The 23,637-nt window shown below is 35.1% G+C and overlaps 2 protein-coding genes across 2 annotated transcripts in view; one reads left to right on the forward strand and one right to left on the reverse strand.

Annotated features, from left to right (window-relative positions):
- Positions 1 to 23,637, reverse strand: part of ZPBP (zona pellucida binding protein) — a gene marked incomplete at its 5' end in the record, with an annotated part of 118,341 nt that overhangs the window by 54,656 nt on the left and 40,048 nt on the right. The window contains one exon of the mRNA XM_040455045.1: positions 10,090 to 10,166. Within this exon, the coding sequence (XP_040310979.1) occupies positions 10,090 to 10,166 (77 nt within the window). The remainder of the gene's footprint in view (positions 1 to 10,089; positions 10,167 to 23,637) is intronic.
- Positions 7,022 to 9,252, forward strand: LOC121016991 (60 kDa heat shock protein, mitochondrial-like). The gene has a single exon (XM_040455041.1). The coding sequence runs from the start codon at positions 7,033 to 7,035 to the stop codon at positions 8,776 to 8,778; it is 1,746 nt and encodes a 581-aa protein (XP_040310975.1). The 5' UTR covers positions 7,022 to 7,032; the 3' UTR covers positions 8,779 to 9,252.

The following is a 23,637-nucleotide window of genomic DNA, read 5'->3' on the forward strand; positions in this document are numbered from 1 at the left end:
GTCAGGATCCATGCTGGGAATGGAGCGTGCTTAAAACTCTTTTTCTCCCAGTCTCTCCCTCTCCCCCAACTAACACTCTCACAATCAATCAATCAATCAATTTTAAACATAACATTATAAAAAATGTTCAAATCACAAGGAAAGTGAGCAAGAGAAAAAGGAAAAAAGGAATTACACAAATCAATAGGGAAACAGACATAATACACCAGATAAACTTAACATACAAAATACATTCCACCAAATAGCTGCATAATAATACAGTTTCTTCTCAAGTGAACATGAATCATTCTCCAGAACACAACATATATTAGGCCACAAAAGAAATTTAAGAAGACTGAAATCTTATGATTACTATAAGCATCTTTTCCAACCACTGCGGAATGAACAAGATGCCTAACCACAAGAAATCTGGAAAACTAACAAATACAGGAGGGTTAAACAACATGATACTAAATAAGCAATAGGTCAAAGAAGAAATCAAAAGAAAAATTTAAAAAATCTTGAACCAAATAGAAACTGAAATACAACATACTAAAACTTAACGGAACGCAGCAAAAGCAGCTCTTTGAGGGAAGTTTATAGTGATAAATGCCTAGCTTAAGAAACAATATCTCAAATCACTTAACTTTACACCTCAAGGAACTAGAAAAGAACAAATGAAGCCCAAAGAAAAGAAGAAAGCAGAAGGAATAAAACAATAAAGATCAGAGCAAAATAAAGACTCCAAAAAGACAATAAAAAAATATCAACAAAAAGCAGTTTAAAAAAAACAAAAAATATGGACTTTTACCTACACTCACCAAGAAGAGAGCAGATTCCAGCATATAAAATCAGAAATGAAAATGGAGACATTACATACCATACCACAGAAATACAAAACACGAGAAACTATTATGAACAATTATATACCAACAAATTGGATAACCTAAAAGAAATGGATAAATATATAGAAATATACAACCTACCAAGAATGAATCATGAAAAAAGAGAAAATCTGAACATATCAATTACTTGTAAGGGGCCTAAATCAACAATCAAAAACCCTCCCAACAACCAAAGTCCAGGACCAGACAGATGGCTTCACTGGTGAATTTTACCAAAAATTCAAAGAAAAAATTAATGCCAATTTTTCTCAAATTAATAGAATTTTTCTCAAATTATTTAAAAATACATACAAAAGGAGGGAACACTTGCAAACTCATTTTATGAGGCCAGCATTACCTGATACAAATACCAGACAAGGACACTACCAGAAATGAAAACTGAGGTCACTATCCTGGATGAACAGACATGCAAAAATCTTCTACAAAACATTAGTAAACCAAATTCAACACTACATTAAGAGGATCATACATCAGGGCGCCTGGTGGCTCACTCGGTTGAGTGTCCGACTTTGGCTCAGGTCATGACCTCAGAGTTTGTGAGTTCGAGCCCCACGTCGGGATCTGTGCTGACAGCTCAGAGCCTGGAGCCCGCTTCGGATTCTGTGTCTCCCTCTCTCTATACCCATCCCTCACTAGTACTCTGTCTCTCTCTCAAAAATAAATAAAAACATTAAAAAAATAAGTTTTTTTTTTTTTAAAAAACAGCATCATGATCAGGTGACATTTATCCCAAGGCTACAAGCCTCAACATAAACAAATGCATCAGTACAATACACTGGATTAAGAAAATGAAGGATAAAAATCATATGACCATCTCAATAGGTGGTTAAAAATCATGACAAAATTCACCATCCATTACGATAAAAATTCTCAATAAAGTGGGTTCAGAGGAAATGAACTTCAACATAACAAAGGCCATATATGACAAACCCCCAGCTGACATAGTCAGCAGTGAAACTTTCAAAGTCTTCCTCTGAGATGGGAAACCCAGGCAGATGCCCGCTCTCGCCACCTTGATTCAACACAGTACAGGAAGCACCAGTCAGAGCAAGGAGATACAAAACAGTTCAAGGCATCAAAGAAGGAAAAGGCATTAGACTGGAAAGGAAGAAGGACTCTATTTGCAGATGGGAGGGTGTTATATGTAACAACCCTAATGACTCCACCTACAAAGAAAAAAAACTCTGTAAAACAAATGAATGCAGAAAAGTTGCAGGTTATAAAATCAACATACAAAATTAGCTTCATTTCTGTACATTAAAAATAAAACATCAGAAAGATAAACTAAGAAAACAATCCCATAAAAAATTATATATCAGAAAGAATAAAATACCTAAAAATAAATGGAACCAAAGAGGTGAAAAACTTACGTACTGAAAACTACAAGACAGTAATGAAAGAAACTGAAGAAGCCACAATAAATGAGAAAACAGTCCATGCTCATGGGTTGGAAGAATTAATACTGTCAAAATGTCCACACTACCCAAAGCAATCCACTTATTAAATGTAAAACCTGAAGCCATAAAACTCCTGGTAGAAAAAGATAGGGGGTAAGCTCCTTGAGATCGGTTCTGACAATGACTTTTTTGGATTTGATACCAAACACCAAAATAAACAAGTGAAACTGCAGCAACCCTAAAGGCTTCTGTACAGCAAAGAAAACCAGCAATAAATAGGCAACCTATGGAATGGAAGGAAACAATTTTAAATCATGTATCTGTTAAGGGGTTAATATCCAAAATATATATATAAGAACTCCTACAAGTCAATAAAAACAATGACAAAAAACACAATTACAATATGGGCAGAAGTTCTGAACAGACATTTTTCCAAAAAACAAAAAAAGGCTTACAAATGGCGAACCCATACATGGAAAGGTGCTCAATGTCACTGATGATAAGAGAAAGGCACATCAAAACTACCACAAAATATAACCTCGCACCTGTTGACAAAGGCTATTATCAAAAAGACAAGAAATAACAAGCACTGGCAAAGATGATGAGAAAAATGAAAACCTTGTGGGCTATTGGTGGGAATGGAAATAGGTACAGCCACTAAAAACCATAGAAAAGTTCCTCAAAAAATTGAAAACAGAACCACCAGATAATTCAACAGTTTTACTTCCAGGTATATATCTGGGAAATCACTATCTCAGAAAGATATGTGCACCTCCATGTCCACTGCAGCATTTACTTATATACCCAAGACACAGAAACAAAATAAGTGTCCATCAATAGATAAACAGGTAAAGAAAACACCATGTGTGTGTGTGTGTATGTGTGTGTGTGTGTGTGTGTGTGTATGTACATTTACATATATATATAAAAGTACATACACACACACATATATATGTGTATGTATATACACATACGCAACTATAAGTAAACACACACATATACACACATGTAAAATAAAAGGAAATCCTGCCATCTGCAACAACATGGATGGATCTTAAGGGCATTATGCTAAGTAAAATTAAGAAAAAGAAAGAAATACTGTCTGAATTCACTTATATGTGCAATCTTAAAACAATCAAGGTTGGGCAGGGGATGAGATGTGTCAACAAGTGATCAAATGGCACAAAGCTCCAGTTACAGGAGTCCCCTCTTACCATGGAGAATACATTCTAAGATCCCCAGTGGATGCCTGAAACTGTGGCTGTTACTCAACCCTACATATGCCATGTTTTGTCCTATACATACATCCCTATGGTAGAGTTGAGTTTATAAATTATATCGCAATAAGGGATTAACAACAACAATAAAATAGAACAATTATAATAATGTACTATAACACAAGTTATGTGAAAGTAGTCTCTTTATCTGTCTCTGAAAATATCTTATTGCACTCTACTTGCCCCCTTCTTTCTCCTGTGATGATGTGAGATGATACAAAAGCACATGTAATGAGATGAAGTGAGGTGAATAATGCAGGCATTGTGACACTAATGACCTACTGACAAACATGAAAAAGGAAGATTATCTGCTTTGGGGCTATAGTTGACCACTGGTAACTGAAACCATGGAAAGTGAAACCGTAGATGTGGTAAGACAACTGTATAAATAAATAAGTCTGGGGAGGTCATGTACAGCATGGTTACTCTGGTAACAAAAATGTACTGTATATTTGAAAGTTGCTAAGATAATACATCTTAAAATTCTCATCACACATACACACAAAATAAGCAACTCTGTGTGGTTATAGATGTTAATTTAGTGTAATAATAGTATTGCAATATATACATACATCAAGTGATTGTGTTGTAAACCTAAAACTAACAGCAGTATCACGTTATATGTCAGTTGTATCTCAATATAAATAAACATAGATAGATAAAATGAAACTCTGAAAATACACACAAAGAATGAAAAAGAAAAAGGGGAACAAAATTACAAAAGAAAGGGAAAATAAGGAAACAATAGTAAAATAATAGGCATAAATCCAATTATATCAATAATGACATTAAACTTTACTGGAATAAATACTCCAATTAAAGACGTTTTTATTGAGAATAGAAAGGGGTCAATTATATGTTGTCTATAAGAAACATGCATTTTAGATATAAGGACATAGATAATTGAAACCAAATGGTTAGAAATGTATCTCTGGGAAACCATAAGCATAGAATCACTGAATTAATATTAATTTCAGATAACATTTGAGAGCAAGGGTTAAAGGGGACAGTTTATAAGGATAAAAGCACAAACTGTGGTTTTTAGTTTGAAGGTCTTCCATGTTTTCTGCTAAACTTATAATGAAGATATATGGGGTTTTTTCAATAAAGGCAGAATTAGTATTAACACAATTGAACAAATATCCATAACATAATCTCTCAGTAAACTAGAAATAGAAACGAGCTTCCTTGATCTGGTAAATGGCATCTATGAAAATTTGGAGCTAACAATGTATTTAATAGTGAAGGACTAAATGCTTTTCCCCTAAGATCAGGAACAAGAAAAGGATACCTACTCTTATGACTAAATACTGTAAAATCTGGCCATTCAAACAGGATCAGTAAAGAAACAAAAGGTATAAAAATCAGGAAAAAAACAAAAACAAAAACACAGTCTCTATCTGCATATGACACAGTGGTTTATATAGAAAATCCTTAGTAATCTTTAAAACAACTACTATAGCAAATGAATTTAACAAGGTGGCAAATACAATACGCAAATATACAACATGCAAACATCTACTGAAAACTGAAACTGACAAATGAATTTTTTAAATATTCCATTTAAGACAGTACCAAAAAAAAAAAAAAAAAAAAAAAACCCTACAAAATACTTAGGAATAAATTTAGCAGAAAACATGCAAGGCATTTAAACTAAAAACTGCCAAGAAAAAAAAAAGTGAATTTTTTAAACCTAAATAAACATGGAAAAACTAACATGATCAGGTATAGGAAAACTTCGTATTATTAAAATTTTACTTCTCACCAACTGACTGGGAGATATATGGAAACTCCAATCAGAATCTGGGGCATTTTTCATTGTTTTTGGAAACTTGACATGCTGATTTAAAATTTTTAGCAACAGGGGCACCTGGGTGGCTCAGTTGGTTGAGTGTCCAACTTAGGCTCCAGCCATCATGATCTTGGGGTTCCTGAGTTCCAGCCCCGTGTCAGCTCGCCGCTGTCAGCACCTAGCTGCTTCGGATCCTCTGCCCCCCTCTCTCTGCCCTTCCCCCACTGGTGCTCTGTCTCAAAAATAAAAACATTAAAAAAATAAAAAATAGACATTTTTGGAAATACAAAGGACCTAGAAAATATAAAACAATGTTGAAAAGGAACCAAGATAAAATACTTATACTACCTGACATCAGATTGCTGTAAAGGTACAGTGATGAAGAAAGGATGGCACAGGATTAACAAACAGATCAATGCAAGAGAACAGTGGAAAAACAGTGCATCTAAGAAGAAACAGAACATACTCGGATCAAATCTTCAAAGAGCCAGATAGATCTTCACTGCAGCAAATATGCCAAGATAAGTTTGAATTTACCATAGTTGGGGGAAAATTTCAAGTTACTTAGATCTTTCTAAGTTCAAAGAAGTGTACTTATAGCAATAAATAAGAAGCTAATGCAAAATGAAAAGGCCCTAAAGTTGAAAACTGAATGAAATGAAGACTAAAGCAGGTAATATTAAATAATTTTTCAGATCTGCAAATGAAGGCCCCAGAAATGCTTCTTTGAAAATACTTTGGCCTGGAAATTCTGAATTCTTTTTTTTTTTTTAAGTTTATTTATTTTTTGAGAGAGAGAAAAGCATTAGCTGGGGAGGGGCAGAGGGAGAGAGGGAGACACAGGGAGCCGGATGCCTGCTCCAATTCACCTACCAGGAGATCGTGACCTGAAGTGAAGCTGGATGCTCAAAGGACTGAGCCCCCCAGGTGCTACTGAATTCTATTTATTATTATGCTAACCATTACACTGCTATTACACTACCATCAAGCCAGAAAAGCACCAGTCTTTATTTTGAGATAATAAACAAAAAGAGACCATTTTATGCCCAGAAAAGAAAGAAAAGAAGGACAACAGGAAGGAGGACAGAAGAGAAAAAAGGAAGCAAAGGGACAGATGAATAGCAAAAAAAAAAAAAAAAAAAAAAAAAAGTATCCAAATGAAAGGAAAAGTCACAGGGCAGAATGTTCCAGGGACAACCTAATATAAGCAAATAACATTCTAAACGAACAAATGGAGTTAATAAAATTGCAGACCTTTCTTATTACAAGCTTCATGGATTGCAGAATTTGATTTTTTGTTTCTATTTAAAAAGTAGAAATAAAATTGACTCTCAATGTTAAATGACGTAAGGAAACTACAAATGGGTAGCACCATGAGATCATCTTGAAGAAAATTAATAAAATGTGTCCATTTCCTTCCCTACTCCTAATTCCCAGGCTTGAACACACATTCCCACTCCATCACCAAAGAAATGAAGGTTTATGACTATGTAAAAGTTTGAAGATTGGTAGAAGTCTAAAAGATGTGTTAATAATAAAGGTTAGCACAGTACTCATGGATTAAGAAATAAGATTAAAAAAATAAGACTTACTGCTCTCTGTTCCTGGTGCCCCATAACATAACTCCTATTTCAAAAGTTAAGGTCCCTCACTCGCCTCCGACAGCCTGCCTCATCGTCCGCATGCCCTGCCTCTGCCCCACAGAAATGCTTCGATTACCCGCAGTACTTCACCAAATTAGGCCAGTGTCCAGGGCACTGGCTCCTCATCTTACTTGGGCCTCTGCCAAAGATGTAAAATTTGGTGCAGATGCCCGAGCCTTAATGCTTCAAGGTGTAGACCTTTTAGCTGATGCTGTAGCTGTTACTATGGGGCCAAAGGGAAGAACAGTGATTATTGAACAGAGTTGGGGCAGTCCCAAAGTAACAAAAGACGGTGTGACTGTTGCAAAGTCAAATGATTTAAAAGATAAATATAAAAATATTGGCGCTAAACTTGTTCAAGACGTTGCCAATAACACAAATGAAGAGGCTGGAGATGGCACCACTACTGCTACTGTCCTGGCACGCTCTATTGCCAAGGAAGGCTTCGAGAAGATTAGCAAAGGTGCTAATCCAGTGGAAATCAGGAGAGGTGTGATGTTAGCTGTTGATGCTGTAATTGCTGAACTTAAGAAGCAGTCTAAACCTGTGACAACCCCTGAAGAAATTGCTCAGGTTGCTACCATTTCTGCAAATGGAGATAAAGAAATTGGCAACATCATTTCTGATGCAATGAAAAAGGTTGGAAGGAAAGGTGTCATCACAGTAAAGGATGGAAAAACACTAAATGATGAATTAGAAATTACTGAAGGCATGAAATTTGATCGAGGTTATATTTCTCCATACTTTATTAATACATCAAAAGGGCAGAAATGTGAATTCCAAGATGCCTATGTTCTGTTGAGTGAAAAGAAAATTTCTAGTGTCCAGTCCATTGTACCTGCTCTTGAAATTGCCAATGCTCACCGTAAGCCCTTGGTCATAATTGCTGAAGATGTTGATGGAGAAGCTCTGAGTACACTTGTTCTGAATAGGCTGAAAGTTGGTCTTCAGGTTGTAGCTGTCAAAGCTCCAGGTTTTGGTGACAATAGAAAGAACCAGCTTAAAGATATGGCTATTGCTACTGGTGGTACAGTGTTTGGAGAAGAAGGGTTGACTCTAAATCTTGAAGATGTTCAGCCTCATGACTTAGGAAAAGTTGGAGAAGTCACTGTGACCAAAGATGATGCCATGCTCTTAAAAGGAAAAGGTGACAAGGCTCAAATTGAAAAACGTATCCAAGAAATCATTGAACAGTTAGATACCACAATTAGTGAATATGAAAAGGAAAAACTGAATGAACGTCTGGCAAAACTCTCAGATGGAGTAGCTGTGCTGAAGGTTGGTGGCACAAGCGATGTTGAAGTGAATGAAAAAAAAGACAGAGTTACAGATGCCCTCAATGCTACCCGAGCTGCTGTTGAAGAAGGCATTGTTCTGGGAGGGGGTTGTGCCCTGCTTTGGTGCATTCCAGCCTTGGATTCAATAACTCCAGCTAATGAAGATCAAAAAATTGGTATAGAAATCATTAAGAGAACACTCAAAATTCCTGCAATGACCATTGCTAAGAATGCAGGTGTTGAAGGATCATTGATAGTTGAGAAAATTATGCAGAGTTCCTCAGAAGTTGGTTATGATGCTATGCCTGGATATTTTGTTAATATGGTAGAAAAGGGAATCATTGATCCAACTAAGGTTGTAAGAACTGCTTTATTGGATGCTGCTGGAGTGGCCTCTCTGTTAACTACAGCAGAAGTTGTAGTCACCGAAATTCCTAAGGAAGAGAAGGACCCTGGAATGGGCGGAATGGGAGGAATGGGAGGTGGTATGGGAGGTGGCATGTTCTAATTCCTAGAATAGCGCTTTACCATTGTTAATGAACTGTGAGAGGAAGCTCAAGGCAGTGCCCCTCAAGAATAACTTCAGAGAAGTCAGTTGAAGGAAATGACTGAAGAAAAGGCTGGCTGATGTTTAAGAAAATCACTATAACCATCAGTTACTGGTTTCAGTTGACAACATATAATGGTTTACTGCTGTCATTGTCCATGCCTACAGATAATTTATTTTGTATTTTTGAATAAAAAGACATTTGTACATTCCTGATAAATGAATGCAAGAGCCATGTACCAATGTACTGCTTTCAACTTAAATCACTGAGGCATTTTTACTATTATTCTGTTAAAATCAGGATTTTAGTGCTTGCCATCACCAGATGAAAAGTTAAGAAGCAGCCTTTCTGTGGAGAGTAAGAATAATTGTGTACAAAGTAGAGAAATATCCAATTATGTGACAACCTTTGTGTAATAAAAATTTGTTTAAACTCAAAAAAAAAAAACAAACCAAAAAACCAAAAAAACAAAAAAATTATCCCATAGGTAAAAGATAACCCCTAAGGAAAAATTTTAAATGGAAATACTTGAAAACATACAGACTGATGATGTAGCAATGATGTAGCAATACTATTTCAGGAGGCTTACTAAGCGCAAGTTAAGAAATCATCCCCTTCAATCAATTTCACTGAGCAAAAGTAATGGATATTGACCTGAATATGCAATACCTGTACCTTGAACAGGAAACCCTTACAACTATCATAATGTAAATAATTTTATATTCTAAGTATTCAAAAATATCACCTTTTTACAAAGTGCTTATGATCACTGAAGAGTCATTAGAGACAGGAAAACACTGCTGTATGTTACATACGTGGAGTATGATGTGAGAGAGAAAAGTACATTAAAATACCTGCTGGGAGTTTCAGCATAATTTTTAGCCTAAGCACTGAGAGGACTCTATGTGATTTAATTATAATTACATAGATATACACATACACACTAATATACATATATACATATACATAGTATATATAACATACTAATATATGTACGTATACATATACACTAATTACATGGAACAACAAATAAGGCCAATAAGTGGAAAAATCATCTTTCTTAATATAGTCACAAGATGTTAAATTCTAAAGCTTTTCATAAAAATAATAACTCTATTAAGTTATTGTCATTTATTATTTGAAGTTTTATTTTTATTGTTGAACTTCCTAAGTGCAGGGCTGGATTTGATGTTTTCTAAAACAGGTGAAGTGCTTACTTACACACTGAGCATGTTCATGGTGTTTTCTTTCTCCAGCCTCACATAACATACCTTAGACAGTCTTTTGGAAGATTCACAATTATGGTCTGCACATGGCTTAGGTCCTTTTTCAGTGTCTAGAGATGAAACTGAGAAAATACATTTTATTTTATCATGGGCCCAAAGTACTGTATCATAATATTAAAACTGGATTTTGAAATATAAAACAGATGATTTATCTAATACTTCTCTTCCACTCGTAATTAAGCAATTTTCCTAATGTTAAACTACTCTTTTTAGCTACAAACCTAAGCCAAAAAGTTTTTTAATATGAATCAGGAAAACCTCACTATTATACTGATCCTAAGAATTAATAATAATGATAGTAACAATAACAATGCCTGATCATAACAATAAAGACTAGAACAGAAATGTATGAAATAAAGAACAGAAAAATCATAGAAAAGCTTCACCAAAGTAAGAGTTAGTTGCTCCTCTGAAAAGGAAACAAAATTGGCAACCTCTTAGGAAAGCTAACCAAGGAAAAAAGAAATGTCCCAAACCAACAAAATTATAAATAAACAAGGAGACACTATAACCGGTAACATGGGAATTCAAAGGATCATTAAGAGACTACCATGAATAACTACACCTTACTTGACGGAGGAACATGGAAGGTATAAAAAATTTGCAAAGACATAAAAACCAAAAGGGGAATAAGAAAAAGAGGACTTTAGAGATTTCTATTAATCTTTCTAAATTACCTCATCAACCTAATTATCAGGGTTCTAAAACCCTCAGTTACTTCACTATGGACCAAAATATACAAAGTCTGATTTCTACCCCTAGGTCTATCATCAAGAAACCCAGGCACATTATTTACTATCTCCTTGAGACTTCTGCTCTCTGCTCTGTAAAACAACAGGCTAAATATTATGATTTTGCCATTCTTTCCAGTTGTAAAAATAAGATTTAAAATATAAATATGTCAGGGGCGCCTGGGTGGCTCAGTCAGTTGAGCGTCTGACTTCAGCTCAGGTCATGATCTCACAGCTAGTGAGTTCAAGCCCCATGTCGGGCTCCGTGCTGACAGCTCAGAGCCTGGAGCCTGCTTTGGATTCTGTGTCTCCCTCTCTCTCTGTCCCTAACCCACTCGCATTCTGTCTCTGTCTCTCTCAAAAATAAATAAACATTAAAAAAAATTTTTAAATATAAATGTCAGTCTTAACAATCTAAGCTCTTCTCTAACCACAAGCAATCATGACTATTTTACTTTCTCCAAATTCTCAATCATATCCTACCCATTAGCCATTCTAGAATGTTTCCTAGATATACTCTGTGTTGTCTTTATACATGACTTTAAGTTGCTTTTCTGCATGGAATTCTTTTAAAACACCAATAATTTCATGGGTCTCCTTAACTGTTTATCTCCTAATGACATCTCTACTTTCATAGCACCCAAAGAACACCTGGAATTTCCGCCACAGTATTTGCTGTACTACTGTTACGTGACATCTTCCTTTAAGTAGAATATGACCTTCTTGAAGAAAGATCCTTGCTCTATATTACTGACTTTGCCTGATATGTTATGTAAAATATGTTGGATGGATAAGTGTTGATAAGAAGGTAATAAAACTGACCACAGAAGTACTAATAAATGCAGAATACACTTGTAGAATATTGGGCAATCTTCATTATTTCAGTATTCTTTTTTATTTTTATTTAAGTTTATTTATTTTGACAATTACAATTGAGAGAGAGCATGCACGCACAGGGGAAAGGAGAATCCCAAGCAGACTCCATGCTGTCAGTGCTGAGCCCAATGCAGGGCTTGATCTCATGAACCGCAAGATCATGACCTGAGTGGAAATCAAGAGTTGAACACTTAACCAACTGAGCCACCCAGGCGCCCCTTCAGTATTCTCCCCAAACCAGACACATTATGTAACTTCCCTGCTTTCATCTGAATTAATATCACAAAGAATTATCAAATATCACAAAAAAGACAAACCACATCTGGGTGATTTTATAAAAGCAAACAGAACAAGATGTTTGAACTGAAGCAGACCTCCAAGTTGGGTTGTAGATTTGGAGGGGGGGAAAAAAAAGGAGGTTTTTTTTTTTTTTTTTTTATGGACTATTTTTACTTTAAATCCTTTTAAAATGAGACCATCCTAAAACCAGACCCAGGGAATGTAAAATTTCTAAATTTATGTATCAAAAATATACAATGGATTTAAAGAAAGCATTTTCAAATTGTAGCCAAATATTTAAAAGATTATTCACCCAAGGTAATGCTTGCTTTTGAAGCTACTGCTCATGAAGTAATGCAGAAGATGGTAGACCAGAGTCTACCAATTTAACATAATATGATTATGAGATCAGATCATCATGAAGATACACAATTTTATTTTTTTAACTTTTTAATGTTTATTTTAGAGAAAGAGACAGAGCGTCAGTGGGGGTAGGGCAGAGAGAGAGGGAGACACAGAAACCGAAGCAGGCTCCAGGCTCTGAGCTGACCTGTCAGCACAGAGCCTGATGCAGGGCTTGAACTCACAAACTGTGAGATCATGACCTGAGCTGAAGTTAGATGCTTAACTGACTAAGTCACCCAGGCGCCCCCACAATTTTATTTTTAATTTAAATCCTTATAAAATTTTAAGGCAAATAAAAAAATTCATTAAAATCTACTATTTATTATGCTAAATCAAAATTGTTGGAAATAGTAACACAGAATCAACAGAAATTATCCAGTCTTCAGGATCAGTCAGTACGGACAGTGATCAATCAAGTCACCAACATGTAGAATGTTTAAGTTAAAATCCAGTACAAAGCTAGTAAGGGCCAACGGGCAGTATAGTTTCCTCCACCATGTTAGATAAACCACATAACGCTCACACTCCCTAGATCAGTTCACTCGATCAGTTCTCTGGATCTGAGACAGCACAATTTCTTCCTGAACTCCTGCCTATGATATACCTACTTTACTTAGGCTAGATGGCTAACGTCACCCTGTATGAAACTATGCACCCTGTTTTGTTTTTTTAGATTAAACTTTCTACAAAATGAAACAATGAAAAAGAAATGATGTCAGTAATATGGTGATTTCGGATACTTCAAGCCATGTCCTACCACAGAAATGCTGACAAAAATAACCCAAAACAGTCAGAGTCAACTTTGCTGAAACTCTGGAAAATAGCTGAATTTTTACAATTAGAAGAATCAAATGGTTTTTCAATCAATGGTCTCTGAATCATTGATTCAAAAGAACCTGAATCAAGAAAGGTGACTTAAGCACAGCACTTAAGGAATCTCTTATCAGAACACTAACATCAAGCTAAAGGACAGGAGACCTGAGAGATCACACACAACAAAGAACAGTCTTTGCAAAGGTAGTTTAGATAAGTCACTAAACCAACAACCACAACACCTATGAACAATAACAACAGACACAAAAGAGGTGGAAGAATCTGGTTTCATGGTAACTACCTACAGTTTTCAAAAAAAAAAAAAATTACATGGAATGAAAGAAGACAGTATGAACCATTCACGAAAACAAACAAACAAACAAACTATCCCTGAGGAAGCACAGAAATTTTAACTATTAGACAAATAAATATTCCATACCAACTGGATTGAATATACTCAAAAAGCTAAAGGAAATAATGAACAGAGAACAGCAACAAAAAGGAAAATGATTTCTCAACAAATATATCATATTAATAAAGTAAAAGATTATATAAAGGGAGACCAAACATAAATTCTGGAACTAACAATTACAACAACTAAAATGAAGAACTCACTACAGGTTTTCAATTGATCTTGTGAAAGAAAGAACCTGTGAATTTGAGGATAGATAAACTGAAAGTATCCAGTTAAGAGGAGCAGGAAGAAAAAGCAGGAAAAGAACTGAAGGCCTAAGAGACTGTTGGACTTCAGGTGTACTAACATAAGCATAATGGGGGTCCTAGTTGAGAAAAAAAAAAAAGAAAAAGAAAAAGAAAAAGAAAGAGAAAAAGAAAAAGAAAAAGAAAAAGAAAAAGGAAAATACTTGAAGAACACCTGAAAAAATAATAGCCAAAAGTGTCCCAATTTGATAAAAGACATGAATCACATATCCAAAAAGATCAATGGAATTGAAGCAAGATATATGCAAGGGATTCAACAGTGAAAGAGATTATAACCAAACTGTCAAAAATCAAAGAGATAATCTGGAAAGCAGAAAGAGAGAGAAGAAAAAAAAAAAAACAAAAAAACTTGTCACTTCCTTCAAGTGCATAAAAAGATTAATCGCAGATTTCTTGTAAAAAAAAAAAAAACCATGGAGGTTCAAAGGCAGTGAGATAACATATTTAAAGCATTAAAAGAAAAAACGCTTTCAACCAAGAATCCTGGAAAACTAGCATTCAGAAATGAAGAAGAAAGTAAAATATTCCAAACACAGTGTTTGAGACATTAGATAGTAACAGGACAACAGATAATAATTTGATGCTATACAAAGAAGTAAATAACAGTTGTAAAGTTAACTACACAGGTAAAAGGCAATATTGCTGTATTTTTATTTTTTTAACTCCACTTTTTTCATGTATGTGATTAAAAATAAATACATAAGACAATAGTCATAAATCTATGTTAATGGTAAACAACGTATATAAAAATGCAATCACTGAGCACACCATAGAGAGGAAGGAACAAACTATCCTGGAGCAGAGTTTTGGTACACTGCTCATACTAGGCTAGTGTTAATCCAAACTATATAGCTATACATTCAAGATGTTAATTGTAAAACGCACGGTGGCTGCCAAGAGAATAACTAGATACGTTCAGAAAAGGAAATGAGAATAAAACCAAAATGATATTTTATAGTCAATTAAACACAAAAAAATCAGTAACAGAAGCATTAAGAAAACAAAAAAGATCTGAGAGAACTACTGGTTTACAGTCCACCATGAAAGGAACCTGGATGCCATCACTCCCATCCTCGTAAGAGGTACACACATTGAAACTCACAAACTCTTCTTTGATTCACCAAATAAGTAAGGTCTCCGGGAAAACTGCTGTCCACAAAATTGGAGAGAAAAATGGGTGGATACAGGTTAACTATTGCTCACCAGGAGAAGCCCCAAGAGCCGGCCAGGGGAGCTAGTACCAGTAAGAAAACTGTAATTCAGAATCTGTAACTCAGAATCTGTTGAAGGCTCACAGCGAGCAAACTCAAGTATCAGAAACTCTAGGGGAGTTCTGTCTTACAGGGCCCTCCACAGGTTCGTAAGTTTAGGCCTCCATTCGTCCCAAGAGGTTCTCCCGTATAAAACAACCCTCCTGAAGATGAGGAAAAAAATCAGAGTAGGTGTGGATAAAGTCAAAATTCTGTACAAACAAATGGAAATATTGAAGAGACAGGAAACTAAAAAGCAATCCTGGAGCTGCTAAGTATGAGAACTGAAGTGAATAACTGATCTGAAGGCAGATCTGATCAGGCAGAAGAAACAAATCAGCCAACCTAAAAACAGAACATTAGAAATTATCAAATCTAAAGAAAAGAAAAAAACCGAGGGAAAGTGATCAGAACTTAAGAAAACTTTTGAACATCATCAAATGGACAAAAATCTATACTGTGGGAGTCCCAGAAAGAAAAGAAAGTGACAGAGAAAGTATTTTAATAAACAGTGGCTGAAAACTTCTCAAACTTGATGAAATGATGAATATAAACATCTAGAAACTCAACAAATACCAAGTAAGGTAAACTCAAAAAGACTCACATGAGGCCACATTATAATGAAGCTTCTGAAAGACAAAGAATCATGAGAGCAGGAAGAGAGAAGTAACCTGTCACATACAACGGATCCTCAATAAGGTTCTGAGCAGATTTCACATAAAAGCTTTTAGAGGCCAAATGTCCTGGGCTGATATAATAAAAGTGCTAAAAGTTGTTTCTTTTAAATGTCAACCAAGAATCTTACAACATGCAAAACTGTCTTTCAAGAGTAAGGGAGGAATTAAGACGTTCCCAGATGAACAAAAGCTGAGGGACTCTGCTACCACTAGATCTGCCCTCCAAGAAATGGTCAAGGGAGTCGTACAGGGTGAAAGGAAGGACACGAGACAGAAATTCAAAGCCATGTGAATAAAGATCTCAATAAAGGTCAATGTATGAGTGATGCTAAAAGCTGCTATTATTGTAAGACTGGATTATAACAGTAATATTGACATGATTAAAAAACAGCCTAAAGGTAGTATGACTGCAACGTTGTTTTGTAACTTCACATTTTACTTTCTACACAATTTGAGAGACTAAATTCATTTGAAATATTAGTTTATATTTTGGGTCAATATATAAAGTCATAATTTTATGTCATCAACAACTGAAAGGGGTGGGAACAGAACTGCTGAAGGAGAGTTTCCAAACGGTACTAACATTATGCTGGTATAAATTCAAATTAGCGTTATGACATTAGGATGTTAAATGTAACTCCCATTTTGACAACAAAGAAAATACCTATAGAACATACACAAAAGAAAATAAAGCAAGCTTTAAACATTTAAGTACAAAAAGTCAACTACACACAAAAGAAGACTGTAACTCGGGCGCCTGGGTGGCTCAGTTGGTTAAGAGTCTGACTCTTGACTTAGGCTCAGGTCATGACCTCACAGTTCGTGAGATGGAGCCTGGTGTCCAGCTCTGGGCTGACAGCGTGCGATTCTCTCCCTCTCTCTGCCCCTGCCCCACCTGCGCATGTGCTCTCTCTCTCTCAAAATAAATAAACTTTTAAAAAGAAAAAAAAAGAAGAAGGCTATAATGAAGAAAATGAGGAACAAAATAGAAAACAAGAAGCAACATGGCAGAAGTAAAGCCTGTACTATGGGTAATCACTTTAAAAGTAAATGAATTAAACTCTCAACTCAAAAAACAGGGATTGACAGAATGAATAAAACAGCCATAATCCAACAACGTGCTGTCTGCAAGAGGCTCACTTTAGATACAAAAACACAAGTACACTGAAAGTGGAAGGATGGAAAATGATACTCCATGAAAACAGTAACAAAAAGAGAGCAGGGGTGACTACACAAATATGAGACAAAATAAGCTTGAAATCAAAAAAAGATATAAAAGAATATTATATATTAATAATAGATTTAATAGAGTGGTAATATGTAAAAATTATAAACATGTATGCACCTAATTCATGTACCTAATACCAGACTATGACAATTTCTAAAGGAAAACAGAACTGAGAAGAGAAACCCAGGATTGGAGGACTTCAATGGCAAATTCTTACAACAATTTAAAGAAGAATCAATACCAACCCTTCTCAAACTCTTCCAAAAAGCAGAAGAGGAAGGAACACTTCCAAATTCATCCTATGAGGCCAGCATCACTATAACACAAAAAGCAGACAAAGATACTATAAGAAAAGAAAATAATAGCAGATCTGTATCACTAATAAACACTGATGCACAATTCCTCAACAACATACTAGCAAACTGAATTCAGGAGCATATTCACAGAGTAACACACCATGATTAAGTGGGATGTACTACCAGAACGCAAGGATGGATCAACATACAAAAAGCAATGTAAGACACCACATTAACAGAATAAAGGGGCTAAAAACACACATACCCATCTCATTTGATGCAAAAAAGCCATTTTACAAAATTCAACACCCTTTCATGAAAAAAATACTCAACAATATAGAAGCAGGAGGAAAATCCCACCATATAATAAAAGATACACACACACACACACACACACACACACATACACACACACCAGCAACAGCCAAAATCATATTCAGTGGTAAAAGACTAAAAGCTTTTCCTTGAAGATGAGGAAAAAAACAAGGATGTGGACTTCTGCCATTTCTGTTCAACAAAGTACTAGAAGTTCTAGCCAGTGCAGTAAGGCAAGAAAAAGAAATAAAAAGTATCAAACTGGAAAGGAAGTGAGGTTATTTCTATTCACGGATGATATAACATTATATGTAGAAATAAAGATTCCAGAAATAAAACTATACAAACAAATAAATTCAACAAACTTGCCAGATACAAAGTCAGGTGCATTTCTAAAACTACACCCAATAGTATGAAGAAGAAATTATGAAAACAATTTCATTTACAATATTATAAAAAAAATACTCAGGAATTAACCAAGAAGGTGAACAACTTACATGATGAAAATTATAAAACACTGATGTGAGAAAATGAAGAAGACAAAAATAAATGGAAATATGCCCATGTTCACAGATCGGAAGACCTAATACTGTTAAACTGTCAACACCACACAAAGCAGCCTATAGATTCCGTGCAATCATACCAAAATTCCAATGATGTTTTTGTAAAAATAGAAAAACCTACCCTAAAATTCATATGGAATCACAAGTGACTGGAATAGCCAACACAATCTTGAAAATGAACAAAGCTGAAAGCGTCACAATTCTTGATTTCAAAACTTACTAAAAAAACTATAGCAACCAAAACAGCATGGAACTGGCATAAAGACAGTCATACGGACCAGTGGAAGAGTTAGACACGAAGAAAGCCCTCACATATACAGTCAAATGATTTTTGATAAGGGTGCCAAGATGATTCAATGGGGAAAGGAAAGTCTTTCCAACAAACGGTGCTGGGAAAATGGACATCCACAGGTAAGAGAATGAATTTGAACCTTTACCTAATACCATATACAAAAATTAACTCAAAATAGATCAAAGGCCTAAATGTAAGATCCAAAACGCTGTCAGAAGCAAGTATAGGGCAAAAGCTTCACAGCACTGGATGTGGCAATGATTTCTCACATATGGCACCAAAGGTAAGGGCAATAAAATAAACTAGACAAACTTCATGAAAAGTTGAAAAATTGTACATCAAAAGACAATATTAATAGAGTTAAGAGCAATGTACAGAATGGGAGAAACTACTTGCAAATTGAGATCTGATAACAGATTAATATACAGAATACACAGAAAAATCATAAAATTAAATAAAAAGATACCAACCTGGTTCAAAAATGGACAATGGAACCAAACAGACATTTCTTTCAAGAAAATGTACAAACAGCCAATAAACTCATGAAAAGGTATTCAAGAATCATTAATTATTAAGTGAATGCAAACCAAAACTATAATGAGATGCTGCCTCGTACCCATTAGAATGGTTACTATGAAAATTAAAAAAAAAATGGGGCACCTGGGTGGCTCAGTCAGGTGAGCGTCTGACTTCGACTCAGGTCATGATCTCACAGTTCGTGGGTTCAAGCCCTGTGTCGGGCTCTGGGTTGACAACTCAGAGCCTGGAGCCTGCTTTGGATTCTGTGTCTCCCTCTCTGTGCTCTCTCTTTCTCTCTCTCAAACATAAATAAATAAGCATTAAAAAAAAAGAAAAGAACTAGTGCTGGTGAAGACATGGTGAATGAGAACTCCTATGCACTGTTATTGAGAATGGTAAATGTTGTAGCCACTGTGGAAAACTAAAGCAGTTCCTTAAAGAAATCAATACAGAATTACCATATATATTTATAAGTATACACTTACAACAATCCAGCAAATCTACTTATAAGTATCACTCCAAACAACTGAAGGTGGGGTCTCAAAGAGATACGCATACACCCATAAGCAGCATTATTCACAACAGCTAAGCTTGAAAGCAAGCTAAGGGCCTTCAGTGGATGAATGGATAAGCAAAATGTGTGTGTGTGTGTGTGTGTGTGTGTGTACATGAAATATTACTCAGCCTTAAAAAGGAGGGACATTCTGACATATGTAACAACATGAATCAACCGTGGGGACATTACAGTAAGTGAAATAAGCCAGTAACAAAAAGAAAATGACTGTACGATTCCACTTATATGAGATCATTAAAATCACAGCAATAGAAAGTAGAATGATGGATGCCTGGGGCTGCGAAGAGAATAGGGACTTTATTTAATGAGGATAAAGAATCAGTTTTCTACGATGAAAAGGGTTTTGGAGATGGATGATGATGACAATGACACAAAACCATGAATGTATTTAATACCACTTATCTGTGTATTTGAAATAGTGAAGGCAAATTTTATGTCATGTGTATTTGACCACAATAAAAAATAGAAACTATTTTCAAAAAGTATTAAGCCAACCTTCTCTTCAGGAACCATGCAAGCAAGAAGAGAGTAGAGTGAGTAAATCTAAGTATTGAAAGAAAAACTGCCACCAAACTAAAAGGCTGAATCCAGTGCAATTATCCTTCAAAACTGAAGAAGAAAAAAAGACTTTCTCAGATAAACAAAACTTGAGAAAATCTGTCACCAGAAATGCTGCCTGGCAAGAAATGTGAAAAGAAGTTCTTCACAGAGAAGGAAAACAACATATGTCCAAAACTTGTATCTAAATAAATTATCATTAGAGAAGTAAAAAGCGAAGGTAATATTAACATTAAACGGACAATAAATAGCTTGTTCCAAATAATGTGAATGTCGTACAGTGGATTAAAGCTTAGGGACAATTAAGTACACAACAGTGTTGTTGTAAGGGAAGGGAGAACAAATTTGGGAATTCTGTTATAAAAAAACCGAATCATACGTATGCTCAATTAAAAGCAGAGAACACAGAAAAAGTAAAGACAAAAAAAGAAACAAAAGACAAGGGGCAGCAAACACAAAACAGTAACAAATGTGGCGGATCTCAATCCAACCCCATCGATACTGATTTTGAGTTAACGGTTTAAATACACCAATTAAAAAGACCGTCAGAATGAATTTTCAAAAAAAACCCACCTAATTATATCTCATCTTCAAGAAACCCACTTTAAACACAAAGACACTGGTAGATGAAGATTAAAGGGGTAGGGGAAGATATACACACAAACTCAAATCAAAAGAAAGCTGGAACAGTAATATTAATTTTCATTGTAGATAAAACATCAGGAAAAGAAAAGTTATCACAATTAAGGTTATTATATATGATAAAGGTGTCATTTTTCCAAGAAGACAGACAATCCTTAACGAGTACAAGCCTAATAACATAGTATGTAGAAATGGGAGGCCAAAACTAATAAAACCACAAGGACAGTGGAGCACTCTGCTAATAGAGATGGGCACTTCAACAACTCTGATCAATCTGTGACAAATCCAGAAGGTAAAATATCAGTAACAACACAGTGGACCTGAAGAGCAACATCAGTCAAATGCATCCAACTGACAATTATAGGATGCCTCATCCAGCCGGAGAATACAAATTCTTCTGGAGCACATGCACCTTTCACCACGACAGACAACACTCCGGACCACTGAACACGTTTTGAAAAATGTTTTGAAAGAAGAACGATACAATACATGCTCTCAGGCTGCAACGGAATTAAACGAGAAATACATAATAGAAAGAGAGCTGGAAGATTCTTGAACCTTAAACAACAGACCAATACATACCACATGAATAAAATAAGTCCCGATCAATTTTCAAATATTCTGGACCAAATGAAAGTAAATATACAACTTATCAAAATTTGTAGGATACAGTAAAAGCAGGGCTTAGAGAGAAATTTATAGTACTGAACTCAAATACTAGAAGAGAAGAACAATTTAAATTAAATAAAGTTTTTATCTTAAGGAAACCAAAAAAGGACAAATTCAATCAGAAGAACAGAAATATAAAATTCAGAATGTGTACCTGTGATGAACACCAGGTGTTGCATGGAAGTGCTGAATCACTATGTTGTACATCTGAAACTAATACTACACATCATATGTTAACTAACTGGAATTTAAATAAAAACTTAAAAAAATGCAAATTAGAAAAAAATTTAAAAACACTGAGTAACTGGAATCAATAATAAAAGTCAGGGGAATTAGAAAAACAAAAACAAAACCAAAAACAAACAAAACAAAACCAAAAACCAGAAATCAAGAAAATTAAAATCAGAAAATCCGTATAGAAAATCTGTAATCAAAAACAGCAGAAAGAAGGAAACAATACAAAATAGAACAGGTATAAACAAAATAGAGAATAGAAAAAAACAATAAAATCAAGGAAAACAAAAAAAGTTGGTTCCTTAAAAAGATCTACAATATTGATCACCACCTAACCAAAGAAAAAAAGAAATTATGGGGCGCCTGGGTGGCTCAGTCGGTTAAGCGTCCGACTCCGGCTCAGGTCATGATCTCGCGGTCCGTGAGTCTGAGCCCCGCGTCGGGCTCTGTGCTGACAGCTCAGAGCCTGGAGCCTGTTTCAGATTCTGTGTCTCCCTCTTTCTCTGACCCTCCCCCGTCCATGCTCTGTCTCTCCCTGTCTCAAAAATAAATAAATGTTAAAAAAAAAAATTACAAAAAAAAAGAAAAAAAGAAATTAAAGAAGGGAATTACTACCTATCTACCTTTCATAAATAAAAAGAATTATAAGAGAATATTATGTATAACTATATGCAAAAATATGATACCCTAGATGAGATGGAAATATAAACCACCTAAACTGAGTCACAAAGAAACATAAAATATGAATAAGCATATAACAGCAAGAAAAGATCAAATCAGTAATTAACAACCTCCCAATAAAGAAAAACCCAGGATTCAATGGCTTCAGTGGTATATTCTATCAAGAGTAATTAGAGAAACTCTCAATCTCTTCTGGAAGAATAGAAAAGGGACACTTCCTACCTAATTTCATGAAGCCAACATTACCCTGATACCAAAGCCAGAAAAGGACATCACAAGAAAACTCTGGGCCAATTTATGAATGCAAACATTCTCCATATAATATAGTAATGAACAAATTCCAGTAGCATACCAAAGGAATTTAAACCCTAAGTGGGATATTTCCCAGGAATGCAAAGACAGTTCACCATATGAAAATCAAAAATTATAACACATGCATTCATAGAAGGGGTAAAAAAAAAAAAAAGGATAATCTCATTTGATAAAGAAGAAACATCTGACAAAATCTGACAGTTTCATGATAAATACACTCAAACTCGGAATTGAAACGAACTGCTTCAACCTGATGAAGAACTTTTATGAAAAGCCCATAGCCAATATTATATTCAATAGTGTGAGATGTCAGCTTTCCCCCTAGGATTACAAGCAATTCAAGGATGTTTACTTGTGCCACTTCTAATAAACAGTGTACTGAACAGGCTAGCAAAATCAATTTGGCAAGAAAAAGAGATAAAAATTATTCAAGTTGAAAGCCAAGAAGCAAAGCTATTGTTATCCTCAGGTAACATTATCTTCTATATGGAAAAAACTAAAAATTCCAAGCACAGACACAAAAAAACACAGAGCTAACAAATTACTTCAACCAAGAGCTAACAAATTACTTCAACAAAACACACAAAAATTAGTGAATTTCTACATACTAGCAATGAACAATGTCAAAATAAATTACAAAATGCACTCACAACAGCATCAAAAAGAATAAATAAGTACATAGTGATAAATCCATCAAGAGGTGCAATACTTAACACACTGGAAAGTACAAAACATTGCTGAGAGAAATTAAAGAAATCTGCTATGGCCTCAATATGTGTATCTGCCCCCCAAATTCGTATCTTGAAATCCAAATGCCCAATGTGATGATATTAGGAGGTGGGGGTCTTTGAGAGGTTCTTAGGTCACGAGAGTAGTGCTTTTATGCATGGGGTTACAAG

Source organism: Herpailurus yagouaroundi, unplaced genomic scaffold, assembly GCF_014898765.1.
Source record: "Herpailurus yagouaroundi ecotype Mexico unplaced genomic scaffold, PumYag 214, whole genome shotgun sequence".
Lineage (NCBI taxonomy): Eukaryota > Metazoa > Chordata > Mammalia > Carnivora > Felidae > Herpailurus > Herpailurus yagouaroundi.